A 21,627-nucleotide genomic window follows, 5' to 3' on the forward strand; every position below is an offset into this window, starting at 1 on the left:
ATAAAAGAATAAATAATTCTATTATAACTTATTTTACTACAAAATGAACACAATTTTTATTTTTTGAGGAATGTGGTCTAACTGAATTAATCAATAGAAGAAATTCAAGGAAGAATATTTTCTTTATATAAAATATGAAGTAAAATAAAACAAAGTGTTTTAAAGGCAATGGATTAAAAGATATTTTTCTTGCTGAAGCTGCATTTTTCTGGAAAATGGAGACTCTTCTCATCTGGGAGATACAGAGTAATTTCCACCAAAATTTGGAACTCAGACAAAGGAAAGCATCCATAAGTCATATTTCAAAGTGAATTTTTTAAAATACACATACAGGCAAAGTTAAGTGACCAGTACTTAGCTTCTTCATTTTCTGAAACTGTGGCTCCTTTATATTTAGGTACAATTCAATATTTCAAGAGAACACAAAACCAAAAAAGAAATGTATGTTTGATTTGAACTTAAAATGGCAAAAAAAGGTCAGGAGAGGTCCAGATGAAATACATTTTCAACATTTTTTTTTAAACATATACTTGCAAAGATTGACTGCTGAATTATAAAATTTTCTACAGAAGATCAATAAGATCAGTCACCTCATACTTAAAATGCAATCAGTGTTAGTTTAAAAACAGAACATATTTAAACAGGCTTGGCAGGTTACTGTTAGGATGGAGTCATTTCTTAGATGTGCAGCCCAAACATTCATACATAACAGCACAACATAGGATATTTTGATCTGCACTTTCCATGTGCAAAACATGACATACTTTTTTTTCTCTTTTGAAATTTTGGTTCTCTAAATATACAGTAGTTGGGTAAATAGCTAACAGATTTACATATATATCTAAACCTTAACTCTCTATAGTATAAACTGCTCCTCCAATTTCCCTGCACAGTATAATTGTAGTATGACAATTTGAACAATCACCAGTTGTACAATTTTAATGTTATATTAACTTAATATCTACAGACTAAACGTTATTAGGCAAATTACTATTTCCAATCTTACTTCATCATTTACAGCTTCCATTATTTGCAATTACACAGAAGTCTTCAGTGTTTTAATTAAAAATTTTTTCCAGGCAGGAGAATATCACTAATTTTTATTATGACTGTAAGTCTGTAACATTATTGAAGTAAAGAGTCAATTACAGTTTCAGGCTTTGCAGAACGCTTTCTGTTTGGAGAAGAGAAAAAGAAAGCATGAATGCTTTCCTAAAAGACTAAAATGTAAACACTTTACATTATGTAGTAGAAAATACAAGGTGGCCATGGAGTCTGGAAACATGCCAATATTCAACATTTTTGACCATGTTAAGTAATCAATTAATGCCGACCTTTTCAGGCTAGGAGAAGGTCACCTAGAGTAGGTACACTATCCCACTATGCTAGAGTAGTGAGGGATTGGGTGGTTGATAATTTCCAAAACTGGACCAGACAATGTGGTCAGGCCAAGTGGGCTGCATGCTTGCTGGATCTGAAACCCTTGATGATCTCTTTTGGGGTATGCTAATGGTGCAGGTGAATTCAGTGAAAATCAGAGACACAAATCATTTGAGGCAACATCTCACAGATGCATGTGTAGGGGGACTGATGGAAATACTACATTAATGTACCATGTTTACTGCAATTTTGCCCAGCACATCGAACTATGTGTTTCTAATGAGGAACATCACGTTAAACATAACATGCAACGCAACATATTAATGAACCATTTTTTCTGTGTATTTGCTGATATTTATGACTATCATTTTCTTAGGGTTTTCATTATATGGCAGGCTAACTCTGGTATACAGATATGCTGGGTTTGGCTTTCATAATGTTGGCCCACACATATTATTTTTTGGTTAAACTAAAAAAAAGTACATATTTTAAAATGAGCATTCTGGAAACTGTATCCAAATATCAAATTATTTGTTTGTTTTAAGTCCACAAAGCAAAACAAAAGTAACTAAAAATTCAGAGAGCTCACGTAAATAATCCAGATTTCTGGCTTCTCCTTAGAAAAGAGAATATCCAGAAACAATGAGCCCTCTATTCCCATAACCAAAGAGGAACAGAATAAAAGCTATCTCATGTTAGAGAGAACTGCTCTCTAGTTCGCCCCAGTCCCCACCACTACCTGTTTTTCTCCCACACTGAGGTCAGCTGTCTTATCATTTATTATCATACTTGCATTGTCATTTTTCTTACTAACTGCAGAATTAAGAGAAAAATATCCCTATTAAAAGTGAAAAAGTAAAAGATCTAAAAGGAACTCATGTTTCTTAGAACTGATTTCCTTCATTCATTAATAATATTATATGCATGGCTTCTGTTCACATATGAAAGTTTTTAACCCTTTGCCTAAATGCTAAGAATGTAAAAATTTATACACTTTCAATATGCAACTGATACTTTCCACCCCAAGTTCAACTATTGTAAATTTATAAGTGTTAGGTTATATCTATGAGATTATGTAACACAAAAATATTAAAACCGTACAACTTCACCCTACATGTAACTCAAAAGCCCATTCACTTAAAATAAGGGAAAAAGAAGCCTATGATTTTCTATCATTTCATGAGCCCCAAAGTCTTACTGTCAGCTTAAATGTAGTGTAGGGAGAGAAGAAATAAATTCCAGCCCAGGGCTCCCACATCCCGATTTCCCTGAGCTTATGTGATGATTATATGTAGACTACCCAACAGTCAAAACCAGCACACAAAGGAGAGGGAAAGACGGCCAGAGAATTTTTCCTTAACTGGTGACTGTGAGGAAATGAATATTCTTGGGGTGATGTTTATGACAGAAAAACTAATCAGCTGAATACAGTAGCTTGGGAGTCTGACCAGGCAAATTAATTAGCATCTCACTGGAAAAATTAGTGCAAGAATTAAGGAATTAACAGCTGGCCAGTTAGCTCAGTTAGTTAGAGCATGGTGCTGATAACACCAAGGTTCAGGGTTCAATCCCTGCACCGGCCAGCCACAAAAAAAAAAAAAAAAAAAAAAGAACACAGTGAATTAAAAATATTCTTTTATAAAGAGAGCTACAGAAGTTGGAAGACCTTAATCCTTTTTTTATTCACTCAAATCATTACATAAGAAATTTGATTTTTAATATATCAGCTAAAATATTTATCATGTTAACTAAATAAATTTTAACTTCCTTTAAATGTATCTAATCAGAATATCTCAATGCCTTCATTACATGAGATTCAAGGACAGTCCTTACCTTCTCCCTGTCTTCGGCCTTGCTTTTCCCTTTGAAGTCCGTGGCCTTTCTAATTTCATCAAAGACTGACGCAGACTCTCCTCAGTATAGGCGAGATACACATGGGAAAGGTCTACTTCAAAGGGCTAAGTAAAAGAAACAAACATAAGGCACTCTTTTAGGAAAGAGTTAAACCAGATTTGGAGGAAGACTAAATATACTAAATAAACTAGAAAAAAGCCACAAACCAAATAAATCTCTAAAGACATCTTCTTCTAATCCCAATATCTAAAATGTATTCAACTAAAGGTTGGTGAATAAGGAGCCCTGACATTATAAATTTCCACAGACATAGAAAAAAAAAAAAAAACTGTTGCTGTTTTCCCTAAAGCTGCTTCCTTTTCTTGTTGACCTAGGACTAGAACTAGCTTTGAAAAGGAAGACGGACACATCCTATTCTCTAACCATATCCCCATATAAGAGAGATGGTAAAAACAGGACTCCAAATAGTGACTCCATGCCACTTCTGTGGTAATGATAAGCCTGCCATCACAACTGACAGTGAGCAGAGCTGTCCTAATAATCACCCTATCCTAGAGCCTTTATTCCCAAAAGATTAGCCCATTTTTCAGCAGAGCTGATCAAGAGATACCAGGTTGATAACACAATTTAAGAACCCACATTCCTATAAAAAAAAAAAAAAGAAAGAAAGTACTCTTACATCTTTCTCCTTTTTATCAGGTACTGGGGTTTGCTTCCTCATGTTATTTCCTGTGTAGGCAACACATTTCTCAAAAAAGGAAAAGGGAAAAGAAGAGAAATGTCTTAATTATTAATTAATACTGTAAATTAAGCAAATTCCTGTGAGATATCCTGATACTACACAAGTAAAACATGATTTGAATGCTGGAGCAGAAAGGAACCCAGAGGTCATTCATTCCTATGTAGGCTCTGACCTAGCCCATTTCCACCACATGATCTGTGTTATACAGTTAATTAGAAAAACATCTTATTTGCCCTACTGGATTCTCATCATTCACCATCTGGAACACCTACGTCCCCATGGTAGCCAGCACAATTTCTAGTCCATAGGAAGTACTCCATAAGTATTTTGTAAGAGGATGAAGGTAATACTCACTAGCTGCCATTCTCCTATATCTTCATTCCAATGGACATAGTTTTCAATCATTTCCTTTTAAAAGAATCAAAGATAGTCTATTTTAAATATTTAACAACATTTAAAATATTGAAAAATATTCACAGAACTAAAATCTTTATAATGTTAAGTGAGAAAAGTTGTCTCAAAACATTATATACTACATGATACCCTTTTTATAAATTTGAAAATACACATTTCTTAGGAATACATGTAGATGCAATTAAACTATATAAAAATAAAAAGCAAGAGAATGAGGAACACAGGAATCAGAATAATGGTTACCTTGGGTTGGAAGAGGCAAAGGGATAAAATAGGGGAGGGGAAAACCATTCAGTTAGAAGTAGGTTACTGTCAAAGTCCTAGAGCTTTTGTTTGGGGTGATGAGTTGACTACAAAATTACTAACTAAATAAAAGCAGGTCATCTATGGACAATAAGGAAAATGTACCATAAATACAGGATTAATTCTGCATACCTGAGGTCCAAGGGAAAAAAAATACTAAGGCCTATTTATACAAACTTCTTAAAGCTATATTGAGATTCAAAATAGATTTTTAAGAAAATCAATATGTTTAAGTTTACTAAAATCCAGGGTAAAAAAATAAAGGCTGAGATTTTTAAATTATACTAGTATTAAGAATTGGTATGCATCTGGAGATGGATAGTGGTGATGGTTGCACAACAATGTGAATGTTGCTAAACTGCACACTCAAAAATGGCTAAAATGGTAAATTTCATGTTGTATATATTTCACCACACACACACAAAGAATTAGCATCCATAAGCAGAGAGGAAAAAGTTAGCACAGGTGTTCTGTTTATTCTACTTACATGATAAAGGATGTTGAATAAATGAACAGAACCTATACCTTGATTCTAATTGCATTTACATGAATCTGAGTTCCTCTAAAGGGCTGAGAAATTCTTATTTAGATATTTAGTTACAGAATTATGTATTAAGAAAAGTTAACTGAAGTGAAATGTGATAACATTTGTTCAAGAAAACTTGATAGTAGATAACTGAAATGTAAATAATTAGAAAGTATATTTCCTTGTTCCTTAACTCGTCAAGTGACCTAATATCTAGGTCAGAGAACTTTTCACGTACTTGATAGTCTTGAGGTATGAAGTTATCAATAATAAGCATCTGAAGTCGAAGCTCCCGGCTAAGTTGCCGAATGTTCTCCAGTAGGCCTTCAATTTCCCTCTGATGTTCTTGTTGGAGATCAGCCATCTACCAGAAAATCCATTAAAATATTATGAACAAACAAGATTTTAAACACAAAGCAGCTCCACCATCTGACACAGGGCACTGGTCTAAGAGGCCTTGAAAGAGTGGACCGAGTGACACTACCACTATCTATATTCCATGTTGGAAGTTAAGGTTGGAAAGAAATAATTTAGCTTAATAGTTAAAATTAAAAATTGCAAATAAAGGAGAAAGATTTTATTTCTTTAAAAATGTAAGCAAACATGATTATTTATGGATTTTTAATCAATCTTAATCAATGGAACTTCTTTTTTAAAAATTCAGAACTATATGATTAGGTAATTTCTAAGAGACCAACCTCTGACTTTGCAGCCATCAGCATAGTCCAAACTTTCTTTAATTTCTTGGTCTTTCCCTGTGCTTCCTCTTGCAAACTGGTATATTTTTCTTCAATATCCAAGCGTTCTTGCTATGACAAAAATTGGTAAACTTCAGAATAACTTTCTTCATTAAAGCACAAATTTAATTATTTAATAAATGATATAAATGTTTAGCAACTATTATCTTCAAAGCAATCTATAAATCTGCTTTAAAATTTCATTAAGACTGTAAATAGAAAAGTTAAACATCTTAGGCAAAGTAGTAAACTAAACACAAAAAGTCAACCTACCTCTTTTTCTTCAAGTTCTTTGCGAAGTTGCTCTGCTCTTTTCCTCCTTTCTTCCAGTTCCATATTAGATTCTTCAAGAAGTTTTTCTTGTTCCTCAGCTTTGGCCAACAAATCAACACCACCAACAATTACCTTCTTTTCCAGTGCAGATAATTTTTCCAGCAAAGACTGATGCTCTTGTCTGTTGATTAAAACAAGAATAGTTTATACTCACTAATCATCTACTATTCTACTAATATCATTTCCCAAAATTTAACAAGAATTTGAATGTACAAATTCAAAATAGAAATATAATTATGTAACATCTCTATCAAATTATACCACTATGTAGTATTAATTAATTTATGATTTAATCAATAACTAATTCAAATTCACTGATATTTTTTCCTCCCAGAGATAAATAATCAAAACAGATCTAACATTTAGAAACACACCATATACAATGGGACCTTCTATCCAAAAACAGCTACACTGGAGATAAAAATCAAGCTTTAATTACTATTCAATTTTCCTGCTTACACAGGAATATTTTCCTATGAAAAATATTAGAAATTTAAATCATAAATTCATCTCAATTCAGTAATACTCACTGGGCTTTAAGAAGATCTTTTTCCCGTTTCTCTAATTCAGCTCTAGCCTTGTTTCTTTCTTCTTCTTCCATGTCAAGCTTTGTTTCAAGTGCTTTTCTCTCCTCATCGATTTTTGCTTGCATTTCAACCATCTTATCTGGGGAAACTTTCTTTTTACCTGTTTGAGTCATTTAATTGCAACAGTCACTAAAATGAGTCGTTTCAGGCTTATATAAATTATGTTAAATATAGAACTGTCTATACTCCTCAATAATACAACATCAAATATCAACAGTTTAAGGAATTCAAACCAATAATATCCTTCATTTCTACTTATTGTGTTCCTAGAAGAACTTTTAACTCTTTGCTAAATTCAAACAGTTGTCCAATTGTGCAGTGATAACTAAGAACAAAAGTTAAATGAAAGAGAAGCAAAACAGATGAGCATATAGGGAAGAAAAGATTAAGAGGAAAGCCAAATAAAAAAGCAAAGATTTTGTGTCCCCAAATAACATATGTAGGTTTAAAAAAGCAAAATGATTCTTCAGTTACTTCTTCCTGATAACCAAGTACAAAACCAAGTGGCTTTTCAAAATACTTTCCCCCAAATCACATAAAATAAATGCATAAATAAAAGTCACATATAGGTACAAGATACACAGACAAAAATATTAGGCAGAATTATATCAATTAGTTTTTAATATACTTTCAGAGTTTTTCTAAAATTTTTGTTTAATAAAATTACTTAAAAGTATTTTATTTCATAGTATTACATACTTAAAGGAAGAAATTCTAAACTAATTATATAACTGGCATGTCACAGTTGCTGACTGTCATAATATATCATCATTCCCTAAATGAGCAACTAAAATAGCTCATTATTATGTCAAATTCAGGATCCTAAATCTCTCGAAGTCTGATTAAACATGCCAAATATAAGTAGAAATACTGCCAAATAATAAAGTTTGAATGTAGCTTCTAATTGATCATTTTGATTATAATGGCTAGTAGAGTGTTTTATATATATATATACACACACACACAATAGGTGCCCAATGAAAATTTATTGATGAATTTCAAAATCATGAAAAATCAAAAAGAGAAAATGAAAACTAGCTTATTAAACTGGGTCAAAGACAATTCATTTCTGGTAATACAACTTCTTAGAAACATACATTCCTTCAGAAAACCAATCAAACTTTTCATAGAATTGGTTGGTCTGAGGCTCTCCTGAAAGCTTTCTGTCATTCTTAACTTCCTTCCCAAAGGACCACAGAAGAGGGTAAACCAAAAGAGTTTATAAATTGTTAATGTTTCCACCCAAAAGCTAAACCCTCCTACTAACAAGGAAAAAGAACTGAAAAATAAGTATGATGGAGATACACATCAGAATATATTCTTTCAGGAACCAGGAGATGAAGAATCATTCATAGGCTTTAACTCTTTAAGACGAAATTATATTAAAAACTCAAGAGTTTAAAATATAACACTCTTCATTCTATAGACCAAAGCAAACCTAAGCCACAAAACAAATAAAAGAGTAAATAAAAGCACTGATCCAAATATATGTTTTGGTGTGGTGTGATTCATTGCATTCCAAAAATCAGAATGTAGACCTAATTCTGGTGGCTTGTTTGACACAATCACCGGTTTTGAACCTTCTAAATTACACTGTTAAAAAACGTTTAAAAGTAATTTAACTCCTATTCCCAATGGATTCCTAGAAAAGATTACCCATCAGTAATAACTACTTCTTAGAAATTTGAGGGAGAAAAGTATAAGTTCAAGTATATAGTAAGTATATGCATTAAAAAAAAATCTTACTTCCTTTCTAACTCAATTACAAATATTTAAAGAAAAAAATGGCAAATACATTAAGACAAAAATAATATATGTATGAAGACATGAATACTAATGGTATAGAGGAAATAATCTGATCAACATATGATCATTAGAGTTTTTAGACTTCTAGGATTCTGTTTTATTAACAGTTGAAAACTTAGTTTCAAAACCCATTAAGAGGCAATAAAGTAAAAAGATTTTATATGTAGAAATACAAAAACACATGCCTACTGATGAATTAATACTATGCCTGAATTACATTAGTAATTCAAAACCATTCAGGTAATTTTTTCAAACTGATGCTTTAGCAGCAAAAATCTTATTGTGCTCTTGTAACATTTTCATGAAGATGACCATGCATACATAGCTAGGATTAGTTTCAAAAGTCTAATATTTAAGTAACATATTACTCCAGTCAGAATCACTCTGACAAATCATTATATTTCTTCCCAAATAATATTTTAAGCTAAATGTGAATATGTACCCACTCTCCTAACCAGTCTTTAAAAATGTAACATCACTAAAAAATCACTTTTTTATATATATACACACACACACACACACACACATATATATATATATATTTATTTTATTTTATTTTATTTTATTTTATTTTTTGACCGGTAAGGGGAGTGCAACCCTCGGTACGGTGTAGTCCGCACCACGCTCAGCCAGTGAGTGCACCAGCCATCCCTATATAGGATCTGAACCCACGGCCTCGGCGCTACCAGTGCCGCACTCTCCCGAGTGAGCCACAGGGCTGGCCCTAAAAGCTAAAACAAACAAAAAAACTTATCAACCAAACCATTCAAACAAAAAAAACCTTTCTTTTTCTAATACTGCATGATAAAATTTAGCATAAAATTTAAAGTAAATAAATCTTTAAAAAATGTTAGTGTCATAAAGGGTACTAAATTAAGCCAAATAGAAGTAGTAACATTTTAAATTGCCCTTTGCCATGTTCTCTAACCAAAGCTGTAAAGCTGAACTGGCAAGAGAAACTTGGAAGAGAAGAACTTCCGAGAAGTGCTAATTGAATTAATTTCATTTTTGTTACATGAGCACCCACGGGCATAGGTAACCAGGAATTTGATTGATTCTTGGCTTTAAAAAAAGAAAAAAAAATGTTTGAATGTAAAATCATTTACATTCGTATTTCCAAAATTTGGCTTAATGGGTCTTTAAGAATTTAAGAAAAAAGGAAGGTTTTTTAAAATACAAAAATGGATACTTACCCCATAAAAATGATTAAATTAAAAAAATCAATGTATTTAAATAACAAAGTTCTTTATAGGATAAATAATTGTACCACGTGGAGTGCAAATCAATCACACCAACCTGCTTGATCTTGCAATAAGAAGTAGTAAGCAAATCGTAGACAGGAAGCATATGCACAGAGATGAGGAGGAAAAAAGGAAAACATTATTTCTTTTGTAAAACATAGAAAAATGTATAATAGCATTCATTTATACTATAATTTTAGAAATAAATCAAATCATTATCAAAACTGAAATAGAGCTATGTGAAAAGAAAGCATATTCAACACAATGAGAAATGTAATTTAAATAAGGATATTAAGATTAATTTAGTCTAAGAGTACAGCTCAAACCAATCATGAGAGCGCACACTGATTCCCAAACTTCTGAAAATCTAACAGTTCAGCACCACGTGATTATGGTAATGGTAGACACAGAATTGGGAACCTGCTAAGACCTAGGAATTAATCTAAAACAGCAAAACAGAAAATTAAGCCAACTTAAAAAAATTACTATTCTAAAAGTAAAAAAATTCATATTGTTCATTTCTAAAATTTCCCAATTCAGTGTTTCTTCTAGTATAAGGATCCATTACAGGTGTGCCCCACTTTAAGAAAATCCAACACAAAATCCTGAACTAAATAGACAAATTAGATTACAGTAATTTGCACTGATTATTTGAATTAATGAAGAATTTTTAAAGACAGCAAGTTCTCCTAATACATTTGATTTTCCAACTTGATTATAAGCAATTTTTTTCAGAAAAAAACATTACATAAAGTGAAGTACACTTGTATAGTAATAAACTTACATTCAGTCTATTAGATGGTTGAGGGTAATTATAACAATGACTCTATAGAAGTGAGTGCAAATTAATGATTCAGGCAAGAGACACCTAAAGAAAGACTATTCATATTTTTAAAAGAAAAGGTACATATAAGCTACACACAGCAACACATGCTGGGACAACCATCCCTCCACTTCACCAACACACCCACATTACAGCAAAAAAAGTTATGTGTTAGGTGTAAAAATAGCAATTAAAACTTCTTGAATTGAACAAAGTACAACTAATTCCATAACATACTTTCATATAACTACTCTTTAAGAATTATGGTAAATTTTAAAACAGAAAATTAAATTACAATGCTTCCCACTCAGATATTTTCTCATATTTCACAGTTTATAATACAAAATAATACCTCTATATGATTTCTAAAGCAATTTCATGTATTTTTACAAATTATACTCTGAAATTAATTATTTTGGTAACTTGCTTAAGAACTATCAATAGAAAACTAAATTTCTAATATTCTTGGAGTTCATCCTCTAGAAAGATAAAAGCATAAGAATGAGCAATTATTTTTGTTATTAGTTTTGGAAAGGGTAAGTATATAGATAATGCTTTAAAAGACAGTAAGCTGCAAGCTGGTACAAGAAAGGATCACCTCCCTTTTCTTCTGAAAATAAAACATAAATAGATAAAATTAAACAAACTTTTCAACTTAATTAAACTAAGGTGTAAGAAAAAGCCTTTAAGTTTGAAATAAGTCTAGACAGATCCTATATAAACTACTTCTTGTGATTCTGAACTCTGTAACTCTACCTTAGAAAATTTCTTAAAATCTAACAGGTAATTTAGAAATAGGGATAAATTCCCATTTGAAATAAAATACTATTTAATTTCTCTTTACTTGCTTCAAACCATACATTTGTCTTTGTTTGGGAGCCTTCAATCTTAAGCTACTGCTACAAAAACACAAAGTGTAAATGTTTATAACTGTACAACACATTCTAATAGTCACTAGTGTAATTCTAAATATAATTCATACTTTTAGAAATTCAGGACTTGTTATTACATGTTCCTTATACTGACCAGGATTAGAAATTTATCATGAAACATAAAAAAGAACCATAAGAATTATTATTTTATACAGCTTACTAGCTCTCTTTACATTATCTCAATTGCAAAAGCATGAATCTCTCTTCCATTGTCCCAAACATAAGCTAAAGCATATGTTTTAACAATTATTAACGGGAAGCAATGAAGTGGGTGGGAGAAGTCATCACATGCTTTGTTCCACTAAGTCCAACATGTATTCTTCAAGTAATGACAAGGAGCAGTGCAGCATTTCTCAAATGAAGCCCATGGGTTATGGAAAAGCCAAAGCTCTGTTAAAGAATTTAAGAGCTACCACTCACTAGGCAAGAACTTATCCAGAGGTTTCTCTATGACAGAACATGTGGAGTCTGAACTACTGCTGCTGCTACTGCCTGGAAGACAAAGAAATGAGCCCAACGGGAACCAAAGAAAGAGGAAACAAGAAAATGAACACATACACAGAGAAAAATTTAGTTCTAGACAAAGAACTTTAAAGGACAATCAAGCTTTGTATTAAAGAATCCAAACTTACTTTTCCTTAAAACCAGTCTTGATAGTCTATTCAATATTCTCTACTTTACAAAACCATACAGGGGAATTAGAAATTGTATAATTTTAAGCATCTACTGTGGACAAATCCCATTAATCATTTAAAACAATAATTCAGAGGGTTAAAATGGCAAGAATAAAAAAATAAGTCATTTGGTGACATCTAAGTCTATTTAAACTATTTAGGTTAAGGGAGTGGAGTTCGATTTATTTATTTTTTTAATGTGTGGAAGAAGTTTATTATAATGTAAGCATGTTATTTGTTGGATTCTGAAGTATTCCATAGGTGTTTTGTTACACACTTGTTTGGGGTTAGCAGTGTATTTTCTGGTTAAACATCACATGGGGATTCGTACATTTCTCTTCTCACCAAAACAGTCTCTCCTCTAGTGGTATGTAAATAATGAATGACCTGCCTGCTTTTTATCTTAAGCAAATGTGATACTTCTTGTTTCACTCATTTGCTTTCTAGTAGCCTCCCCAGGTAAGTCTTGCCACATGGTGAGTCTTCTGTTTGTTAGGTTTTATAAATCCTAAAAGTTATAGTCAGAAACAGCTCTAATAAACTAAGCATGGATAATTTCATTCATTTCTTCTGAGGTTGTAGAATTTGCATCCATTTTTCAGCAGCTGTCACAACTGTTGCAAAAAAAAAAATATGGAACACTTCACAAATTTGTGTGTCATCCTTGTACAGGGGCCACGCTAATTTTCTCTGTATCATTCCAATTTTAGTATATGTACTGCAGATCGAGCACAGGGGAATGGAGTTTTAAAACTTAAAGTCATACACAATATTATAGAAATGATAAATTATCCTTCATTATAGACAGATTGGTCTGTCTCTCTCTAATATTGTTCTCTCCCCTCCAAAACATCAAACTATCAAATATAATTATTTATGTTTAAGGTTTCACAGCAAAACTTTGAAAAGGCTCACTTAAATTTTTAAATTTCTAAGCCTGGAAAGAAGGCATATTACTATTAAATACTTTAACATATTAAGCAGTGGCATTTTTTCTATTTAAAATTTTATTTTTAATAAATCTATTATTTGCTTTAGCTTTCAAAAGAATAATTTACTCTGTGAAAAACTAGGTATAAACAAAAAACCATTTCTTTAAACCAGGGGTTGGCAAACATTTTCTGCAAAAGGACAGAAAATAAGTGTTTTAGACTATGTAGGCCATACAGTTTTATTTGAAAACAGCCATAGACAATATGTAAACAAATGAGCACAGCTGTTTTAATAAATTTTATTTACAAAAACAGGTGGTGGGCTGGATTTGGCCAACAGATTATATTTTGCCAACTCTTGATCTAAATCATGCTTTTCCTGTCTTTTATGAAATAGTATCTTTATAATTTTTAAATTTTAGGCTCCCAATCAAGCAGTGATGGGTTTATTTTCAGCAAAATCATTTTAATAAGACAAGCAAAATATGCACCAGCTTGAAAACAATGATCCACATTAATGGAAGAGAGTTCTGAAGTAAATAAATATTTAGTATAAAAAGGTTTGAAAAGTAGGCCATAATAATGTGTCTCTTTTGCATGTTATCTGTATGTTTATCACAACAAACACAGTTTTAATTCACACTTGACAACAAATGCCTCAAAACAGGGTAAGAATAAGAGCTTTCATTTTATAAAGAAAAAGAATTAAATTAAAAATAGAATCCTCATACAAATTTATTTAAAAATTCAATGACTCCTAAAAACCAATCTTGCTTAAGGAAAAACTCCACATTATCCTAATTTTCTAAAAAATTTAGGTCCCTAACACAGATGAAAGTCCCTATATAAAATTAAAACACTACATGAAATTTTAAAATGGTATATACACTATCACAGTTTTATAATTCTAAATAAACAGAACATATGGCATTCTGAGTCAGCTATAAACAGGAAAATTAGTACAGGAGGAAAAAAAAAAAAACATAAAGTTAACCAGGTATATGGCATACACTGTTCTAATTACTACCATAACTAAAAATGGCAAAATAAAAAGCATTCACTCTACTACTGCCTCAGGAACGTGAAACAATTGAACACCAAACAGAACTTACCCCTTCGTTTTTTCCTTTTCTCTCCATCTTCTCCAACCTCACCTTCTTCATCGTCATCCTCCTCTGACCCACTGATATCAGAACCTGATATTTCTTCCCCTTGGACAGAAATTTAATACAATGATTTTTTTTCTGTATCAGTTCACTGGCTATTTAGGAAATACCTACATCGACTTTTCTTCATTAAATTTTTGTTGGCCCGCACAACAAATTTATATGCTATTTAAATAATCCTGGACAGTTTATCAGATGTGCTAATCTCAGAAATACATAGGACGTACACAGAGACTTTATTTGTTTATTTATTTGGCAGCTGGCTGGTATGGGAATCCAAACCCTTGACCTAATAACACCATGTTCTACCCAATTGAGCCAACAAGCCAGCCAGCTCAGAGACTTCATTTTTAAAGTCCCTAAAGAGATATTAAAATCTACTCATTTAAACTTTCAAATCATTAGTTTAAGCACAGTTCTGAATATATATAAAAATTACATGTTAGATTTATTAATTTGGTCTTTTGAAAATGTGACCCCTTTTGCAGAGTATCTTCTCAGTTTCTGTTTAAGATTTCAAATAATCATTCAATCTGTATTTCTTTTAAGAGCCATAAAACTGTCATCTAAGAGAATGATTCCACTTTTAGGACTATACCACAAGAAATATTTCAAAAAAAGAAGGGCTTATTTGTACAAATATAATGTTAACTACGTATTAACTTAAAGGCAAAAAAAAAAATCCAGTAAAAGGGAATGACTAAACTGGTTCTAATACAATCAGCACTATATTACCTGAATTAGTTATTTAAAAATACCACTGTCCATATATGAAATATCTAAGAAAACAAAGGTAATTGGGGGGGAGGTTAAATATGCGCTAATTACAACCAAGTAATAACTGTACCTGTAAATAAAAGATGGAAAGAGAACACACAGTCTTGGGAGAAGAAAGTTATTAAAAACATTTTGTCCTTTAGGCCTAGAATCAGTGGCACCTTAGTAACAACGAACACACCTAGCACCCAAATCTTGATTTTTAAATACCATTCACCAACAAAAGAAACCAGCAAGAAATGGATGATTCTAAGGTTGGGGCTGGGAAGATAAAAGATGAGTCTAAAACATATTGTAGTGCCAGAAAGTAAGAAAGTACTCAAAAAAACTGATGGGAGTGTGCTGAAAGGATATAGAAATTATCCTAAAGGAGCTCCTAATAGCCGAAGCTGGAACAATTTGAACAACAAAATAAATAACAATAATACTGGATTATAATCCAATGGCTAAATAAAATAAATACTTGAATAAATAACTAGGGGAGAAAGAAATGTTCCTCCTTACAACAAAATTCCAAACACTAAACAGACAGAATGAAGAAAATAGAAAATCAGCATCGAGCAAATGCCACAGAATTGTTGTTGCAGGCAAGAACCACTGATGGACGCTAACATTAGTAGAAAAACAATTACATTGTATAATGATGAATACACTACTTATCCTGATTTGAGTATCACATATTGCACACAGGTATTGCTATTCAACTCTGTACCCCACAGATATGCACAATCAACTATGTTTCAATTAAGAAATATATATATTAGTGGGAGAAAGTATGATGAGAAATAGGACCTTTGCAGAGTCTCAAAGTCTCTCTCCATAAAATACATAGTATATTAATTACAAACGAAAAAATAAAATAATAGATTTACAGTGAAGAAACCTTGCAGAGTAATTATGAAAGAACTGTAGACAAACCTCACTTAAGAAACATTTTACAATATATATGATCAGTACTCTTTGGAAGTGTCAAAATCATGAAAGAAAAGGCTGAGGAACTGTATAACAGACTGGAGAAGATTAAGACATGACAAATAAATGTTGTGTGTGATCCTGGATTGGCTCCTGAACCAAAAAAAAAGGGGGGCATTGGAAAGAAAACACGGAATTTAAATAAGGTCTATAGATTAGTTAATAAGATTCTATCAATGTCACTTTCCTGGTTTCAATAATTGTACTATGATCACGTAAGATGTTAACTTTAGGGAAAGCCGGTGAAGGGTAGATATGACCTTTCTGTACTATTTTCTCAAGTTTTCCATAGGTCTAAAATCTTTATTTTTTTTATTTTTTATTTTCAAAGATGAGCAGTAAGGGGATCTTAACCTTGACTTGGTGTTGTCAGCACCACACTCTCCAAAGTGAGCAAACCGGCCATCCCTATATAGGGATCCGAACCCGTGGCCTTGGGTGTTATTAGCACCACACAATCCCAAGTGAGTCACAGGCCGGCCCTAAAATCTTTTTAAAATAAAAAGTTTTAAAAATTATTCTTTTAATGCTTTTGCCTACTTTTTAATGGTTTATATGATTAATTCTGTTAACTGGATTATAAAAACAAATGTCATAAGAGCACAAATAAAATGTTTTTTATTTTTATCTTTTTAAAATTTTCTTCACTTAATGAGATGGCACATAAATTTAATCAGGAGGTAAGAATCAATATACTTAAATTTAAGGAAGTCTTTTATTTTTAAGTCATATATATATTTTAATTTATTTATTGAATCGAAATTGATTATACATATTTTGGGGGTTCAACATTGAGATATGCTGATCAAATCAATATTACTAGCATATATATTGTTACAAATCGTAATTATTCTTTATGCCCCTGTCCAATCTTTCCCCATCCCCCTCTCCCTCCCCCCTCTAATTACCCTAGATTTCTTCTCTTCTTCTGAAAGAATAATGGTTACTCTGCTGATTTGTTGCCTAGATGATCTGTCCAATGCTGAGAGGTGTGATCAGGTCTCTTAATATTATCGTAGAGCAGATGCTTCTTCTGTCACTCTGAAATGGGCTTTGTAGAGAGGCATCCTCTTCTTTTCTTTATCTCTGCTGGTGACTCTCCTTGTGTGAATGCACTCCAATGGTTGGCAGACCATCTGCGTGGTGGTTGTAGCGTCTAGCTGCTTTGGTGGCAGCCATGGTTATTGTGGCAGCTGTGGTGGGCCACCCACACGGAGGTGATGCTTTTGGCATGCTCCGTGGCACTGGCAGTGTGCCTGGTTGTGGGGTGTGTCTAGTCCCCGGATCCATGCCTTGGGTCCCTGGGTGGGCCCCAAGGCACTGGCGCAGTGTGCCTGGTTGTGGGAAGGGGGTCCAGTCCCAGGCTCCATACCTTGGATCACCGGGTGGGCCCCAATGTGCTGGCGTGGTGTGCCTGGGTGTGGGAAGGGGTCCGGTCCCCTTCTCCATGATTTGGGTGCCCGGGCAGGTTCTAAGGCACTGGCACGGAGTGCCTGGTTGTGGGAGGGGGCTCCGGTCTCCTTCTCCATGCCTCGGGTCCTGGGTGGGCTCTGAGGCACTGGCTCAGTGTGCTTGGTTGTGGGAGAAGGGTCTGGTGCCCTTCTCCATGCCTTGGGTCACCGGGAGGGCCCCATGGCACTGGCACAGTGTTCCTGGATGTGGGAGTGGGGTCTGGTCCCTGGCTCCAAGCCTCTGGTTCCCAGGCAGGCCCCAAGGTGGTGGCAGTGTGCCTGGGCCAGAACTAATTTTTTGTCCTTTGCTTACTTCTAAAATGGGGAAACTTCCTGTGGGAACCAGTACTTGAGCTGTGTGGTTGAGCTGCTTTGCTGTTGTTTCCCTAGGGAAGGCTTTTTGTGCAGCTCAGGGTTTAATGGTTTACCTTATAGGTACTTCTGGCTCTCCAGAGACCTGGTGGATCTGGGTTGTGTAGAAACTCTGATCTGGGCCTGAGTTTTTCCATCAAACTGCACCCCATGCAATTCTGCATTCCTGACCAATCTCCTCTGAGTGGTCCTGCACTGACTGGGAGGAGGGTCGGCTGTCCTTGCTGTGTCCTAGTGTTCTCCCAGTGGGCCCATCTCCCCCACTGCCCCTGCTCCAAACACTTCCCATGGGACGGGCCCTGTGCCTGTCTCTTGTGATGACTCACCAAGCCTCTGAATGGCTCCCTTTTTTCAGTTGTTCTGGCTCCTCGGTCCTGTGTGGGTCCATGGGAACCCTATTAGTGGTCTTGCTGTCCTGGAGACTGCCAAGGCCCTCTTCTCCCTTGCCACCTCCAAGCTACTCCATCTGAAGGGCACAGTTGTGGCTTCTGCCAGCTCCTGCTCCATGCACTCATTAGCTTCAGCCTTAAAGCGGTCGCGGCCCAAAATGCTGAGCAGTTTTTTCTTTCTCACATCATGGTTTCTCCCACCTTCATGAACTCCATAGGTCTCTCCTCCTCTTCCCCTGAGCTCCAGTATCCCCAGCTTGGCTGATGTTACATTTTTATAGTTGTAAATTTGTTGATCTGTGGGAGAGAGTGACGCTGGGAACCATCTATTCCACCATCTTGACCGGAACTCCGAAATGTGTTTTTTTAAAAAGTCAGTATTACCATATGATCCAGCATTTCCACTTCTGGGTATATACACAAAAGAATTTAAAGCAAGGACTCAAACAAGTATTAGTACACCCATGTTTATAGCAGCATTATTCTCAATAGCCAAGAGGTGAAAGCAACCCAAATGTCCAGTGATGGATGAATGGACAAACAAAATATAGTATATACATACAATGGACTATTATGCAGCCTTAAAAAGGAAATAAATCCTGACACATGCTACAACATGGATGAACCTTGAAGGAACTAAGTCACAAAAGGATAAATACTGTATGATTCCACTTATATGAGATACTTGGAATAATCAAATTCATAGACACAAAGTAGAGTGGTGGTTGCCAGGGACTGGGGTAGGAATGGAATGGGGAGTTAGTGTTTAATAGGTACAGAGTTTCAGTTTTGCAAGATGAAAAAGTTCTAGAGATGAATAGTTGCAGAAAAATGTGAAAATCCTAATGCCACAGAGCTGCAAACTTAAAAATGATTAAAATGGTAAAATTTATATTATGTATATTTTACCACAATTTTTTTAAAAAAGAATGAAATTCTGATATAAGGTACAACATGGATGAACCTTGAAGACATTATGCTAAGTGAAATAAGCCAGATACAAAAGGACAAATATTGTACGATTTTACTTTTATGAGATACCTAAAATAGTCAAATTCACAGAGACAGAAAGTAGAATAGTGGTTACCAGGGACTAGGGGACAAAGGGAATGAGGAATAAGTATTTAATGGGTACACAGTTTCTGTTCAGAATGATGAAAAAGTTCTAGAGATGGATAATGGTGATAGTTGCACAATGTGAATATACTTAATGCCACTGAACTGTATACTTAAAAATGGTTAAAATGGTAAATTTTATTTTATGTATATTTTACCATATAAAAAATAAAGTCTGCAAAATAAAGGTATGCACTCAACATTAACATAACTAAGAAATCAAAAAATCTTTAAAAACATACTGGCTATAAATACCACCTAGTGGTCACATTTAAAACACCAAATTTCATTGTTGAAGAGACAGCTCACTTATTACTTTTTTTCAATAATCTTACTCGTTTATTGAATCAACACCTTCTCCAAACATTTGATACTGGTATCTCTAGATTTTACTTCTGATCTAACCAGGTTCCCCACAGACTGCAAAGGTACAGTTTCAAAGCCCCCTGTTTACTTGGTATGCAAAGGAGCTCTATGCCAATCAGAAAGGATCTGTTCCTAACATGAAGGTGCAAGAAGTCACAGAAGAATTAATGATGACTAGGAAGTTTCTCACTCTCATGAGAAACTTCAAACTTTCTAACCTTCTAGCATTATCTTATCAGGATAGAATTTCCAAAATAAAATCTTGTTCAAATTTAAGTACGAATGCGTATTTTTAAAGACATGCAATGAATTTTTACTTATAGCAAACTTGGTTTACCCATGACTATATGATATCTTTCTTTACTTCAAACAATAGTGAACTGATATTGATCATAAATCCAGAACTCTGTTCTAAACACAGATATAGTAGAATTTGCTCTTATAAAGAGACAATAAAAATTCATTATTTAACAAGCAGTCATTTGAAATCTACAGTCATGGGGATAAAAACGGCAGCTTAAGTTAATTTTTAAAAAAAACATATACACGAACATTATGTAATTTTCTCTAAGCTTAATATGAAAATGATAAAGTACATAAGTACCAAGTTACTTACCTAATATAACTTTCCAAGTTATACTCCAGAAATATTCTTTTAAATATCAATGCTAGAAGCTCAAAAAACATTTAATACATGATTTTTGTTTAAAAAACTTAGTAGTTAACCAACATATTTTTAGCCAATGTCAAGATTAATATTTTGAGAAAAAGTTACCTTCTTCAAGTTTTTTTTTCAGTTCTTCTATTTCTTTCTGGAATTGACGAAGCAAAGCATCCTTTGGATCTTCATTAATTCTAGCTTTATTTTTAATATTCTTAGCACGGTTAGCATACCGTAATGTACTGATAGTTTCATCATAATTGTAATCTGCTGGCCCAATATTTGCACACTGTTGAATTAGAAAAACAAATCATTTTATACTTTGCAGAGTTGAAATCAATACTAACATTACAAATATATAAAAAAAAATTCTTTGAAGCACATATGCATTCTTGAAAAAGACAGCATCACCTACATGGGTTTCCAAACACTACTACGGGGCTAATACACGTGGTGTATTACAGAAAAGACAATCACAAATTGAAAAAAGTAAAATCATCAATAGCTTTTAAAACATTATACATATCAATTATTGGCATAAATTAGAATCTTAAATTTGGCTGATGTTAACTATACCACCATGTAAGTCTTACCATCATGGTTTTTGAATTTCCTCCTAAGGAATCCTGAAGAAGACGAGTCAATTTAGAGTTACGATAAGGCACGTGAGTGCTTTTTCCATCAACCAAGGCAGAAATTACATTACCAAGGGTGGAAAGTGAAAGATTGATTTTTGTAGCTTCCTTTAGGCGCTGTCCAGTAGCTCCAGTTTTTGCTTGTCTTTCTGAACCCTAGCAATAAACAGAGACAAAATTAAAGCTAAAATTAAAAAATACAGAATATTCTTCCCAAGGTTTTTTTAAAAAGTAATTTAACAGCAAAAAAATCTGATATGATGTCTGGAATTCACTTCAGAATAATACAGGAAGGGAAGAAGTAGGTAAGGGTAGATGAAACAAGATTTTCCATGAGCTGATAATTGTTGAAGATGGGTGATGAGTACATGCAGGATCATTATACAATTCTGTCTACTTTTGCATACATTTGAAATATTCCATAATAAGTTAAACAGA

At 33.5% G+C, this 21,627-nt stretch overlaps 1 protein-coding gene and 1 non-coding gene across 2 annotated transcripts in view; both read right to left on the minus strand.

Moving 5' to 3' along the window:
* Positions 1-200: 200 nt before the first annotated feature.
* Positions 201-21,627, minus strand: part of KIF3A (kinesin family member 3A) — a 45,860-nt gene continuing 24,433 nt past the window's right edge. The window contains exons 7-19 of the mRNA XM_063085935.1: positions 21,148-21,345; positions 20,669-20,843; positions 14,397-14,495; positions 12,099-12,170; positions 9,979-9,987; positions 6,820-6,976; positions 6,230-6,410; positions 5,918-6,028; positions 5,458-5,583; positions 4,331-4,384; positions 3,914-3,982; positions 3,214-3,338; positions 201-1,174 (exon numbers count right to left, since the gene is read on the minus strand). Coding sequence (XP_062942005.1) covers positions 1,126-1,174; positions 3,214-3,338; positions 3,914-3,982; positions 4,331-4,384; positions 5,458-5,583; positions 5,918-6,028; positions 6,230-6,410; positions 6,820-6,976; positions 9,979-9,987; positions 12,099-12,170; positions 14,397-14,495; positions 20,669-20,843; positions 21,148-21,345 — 1,425 coding nt within the window. The 3' untranslated portion in view covers positions 201-1,125. The remainder of the gene's footprint in view (positions 1,175-3,213; positions 3,339-3,913; positions 3,983-4,330; positions 4,385-5,457; positions 5,584-5,917; positions 6,029-6,229; positions 6,411-6,819; positions 6,977-9,978; positions 9,988-12,098; positions 12,171-14,396; positions 14,496-20,668; positions 20,844-21,147; positions 21,346-21,627) is intronic.
* LOC134371294 (U6 spliceosomal RNA) lies at positions 12,980-13,085 on the minus strand. The gene has a single exon (XR_010022735.1). It is a non-coding gene; the product is annotated as a U6 spliceosomal RNA (small nuclear RNA).

This window comes from Cynocephalus volans, chromosome 2, assembly GCF_027409185.1.
Source record: "Cynocephalus volans isolate mCynVol1 chromosome 2, mCynVol1.pri, whole genome shotgun sequence".
NCBI lineage: Eukaryota > Metazoa > Chordata > Mammalia > Dermoptera > Cynocephalidae > Cynocephalus > Cynocephalus volans.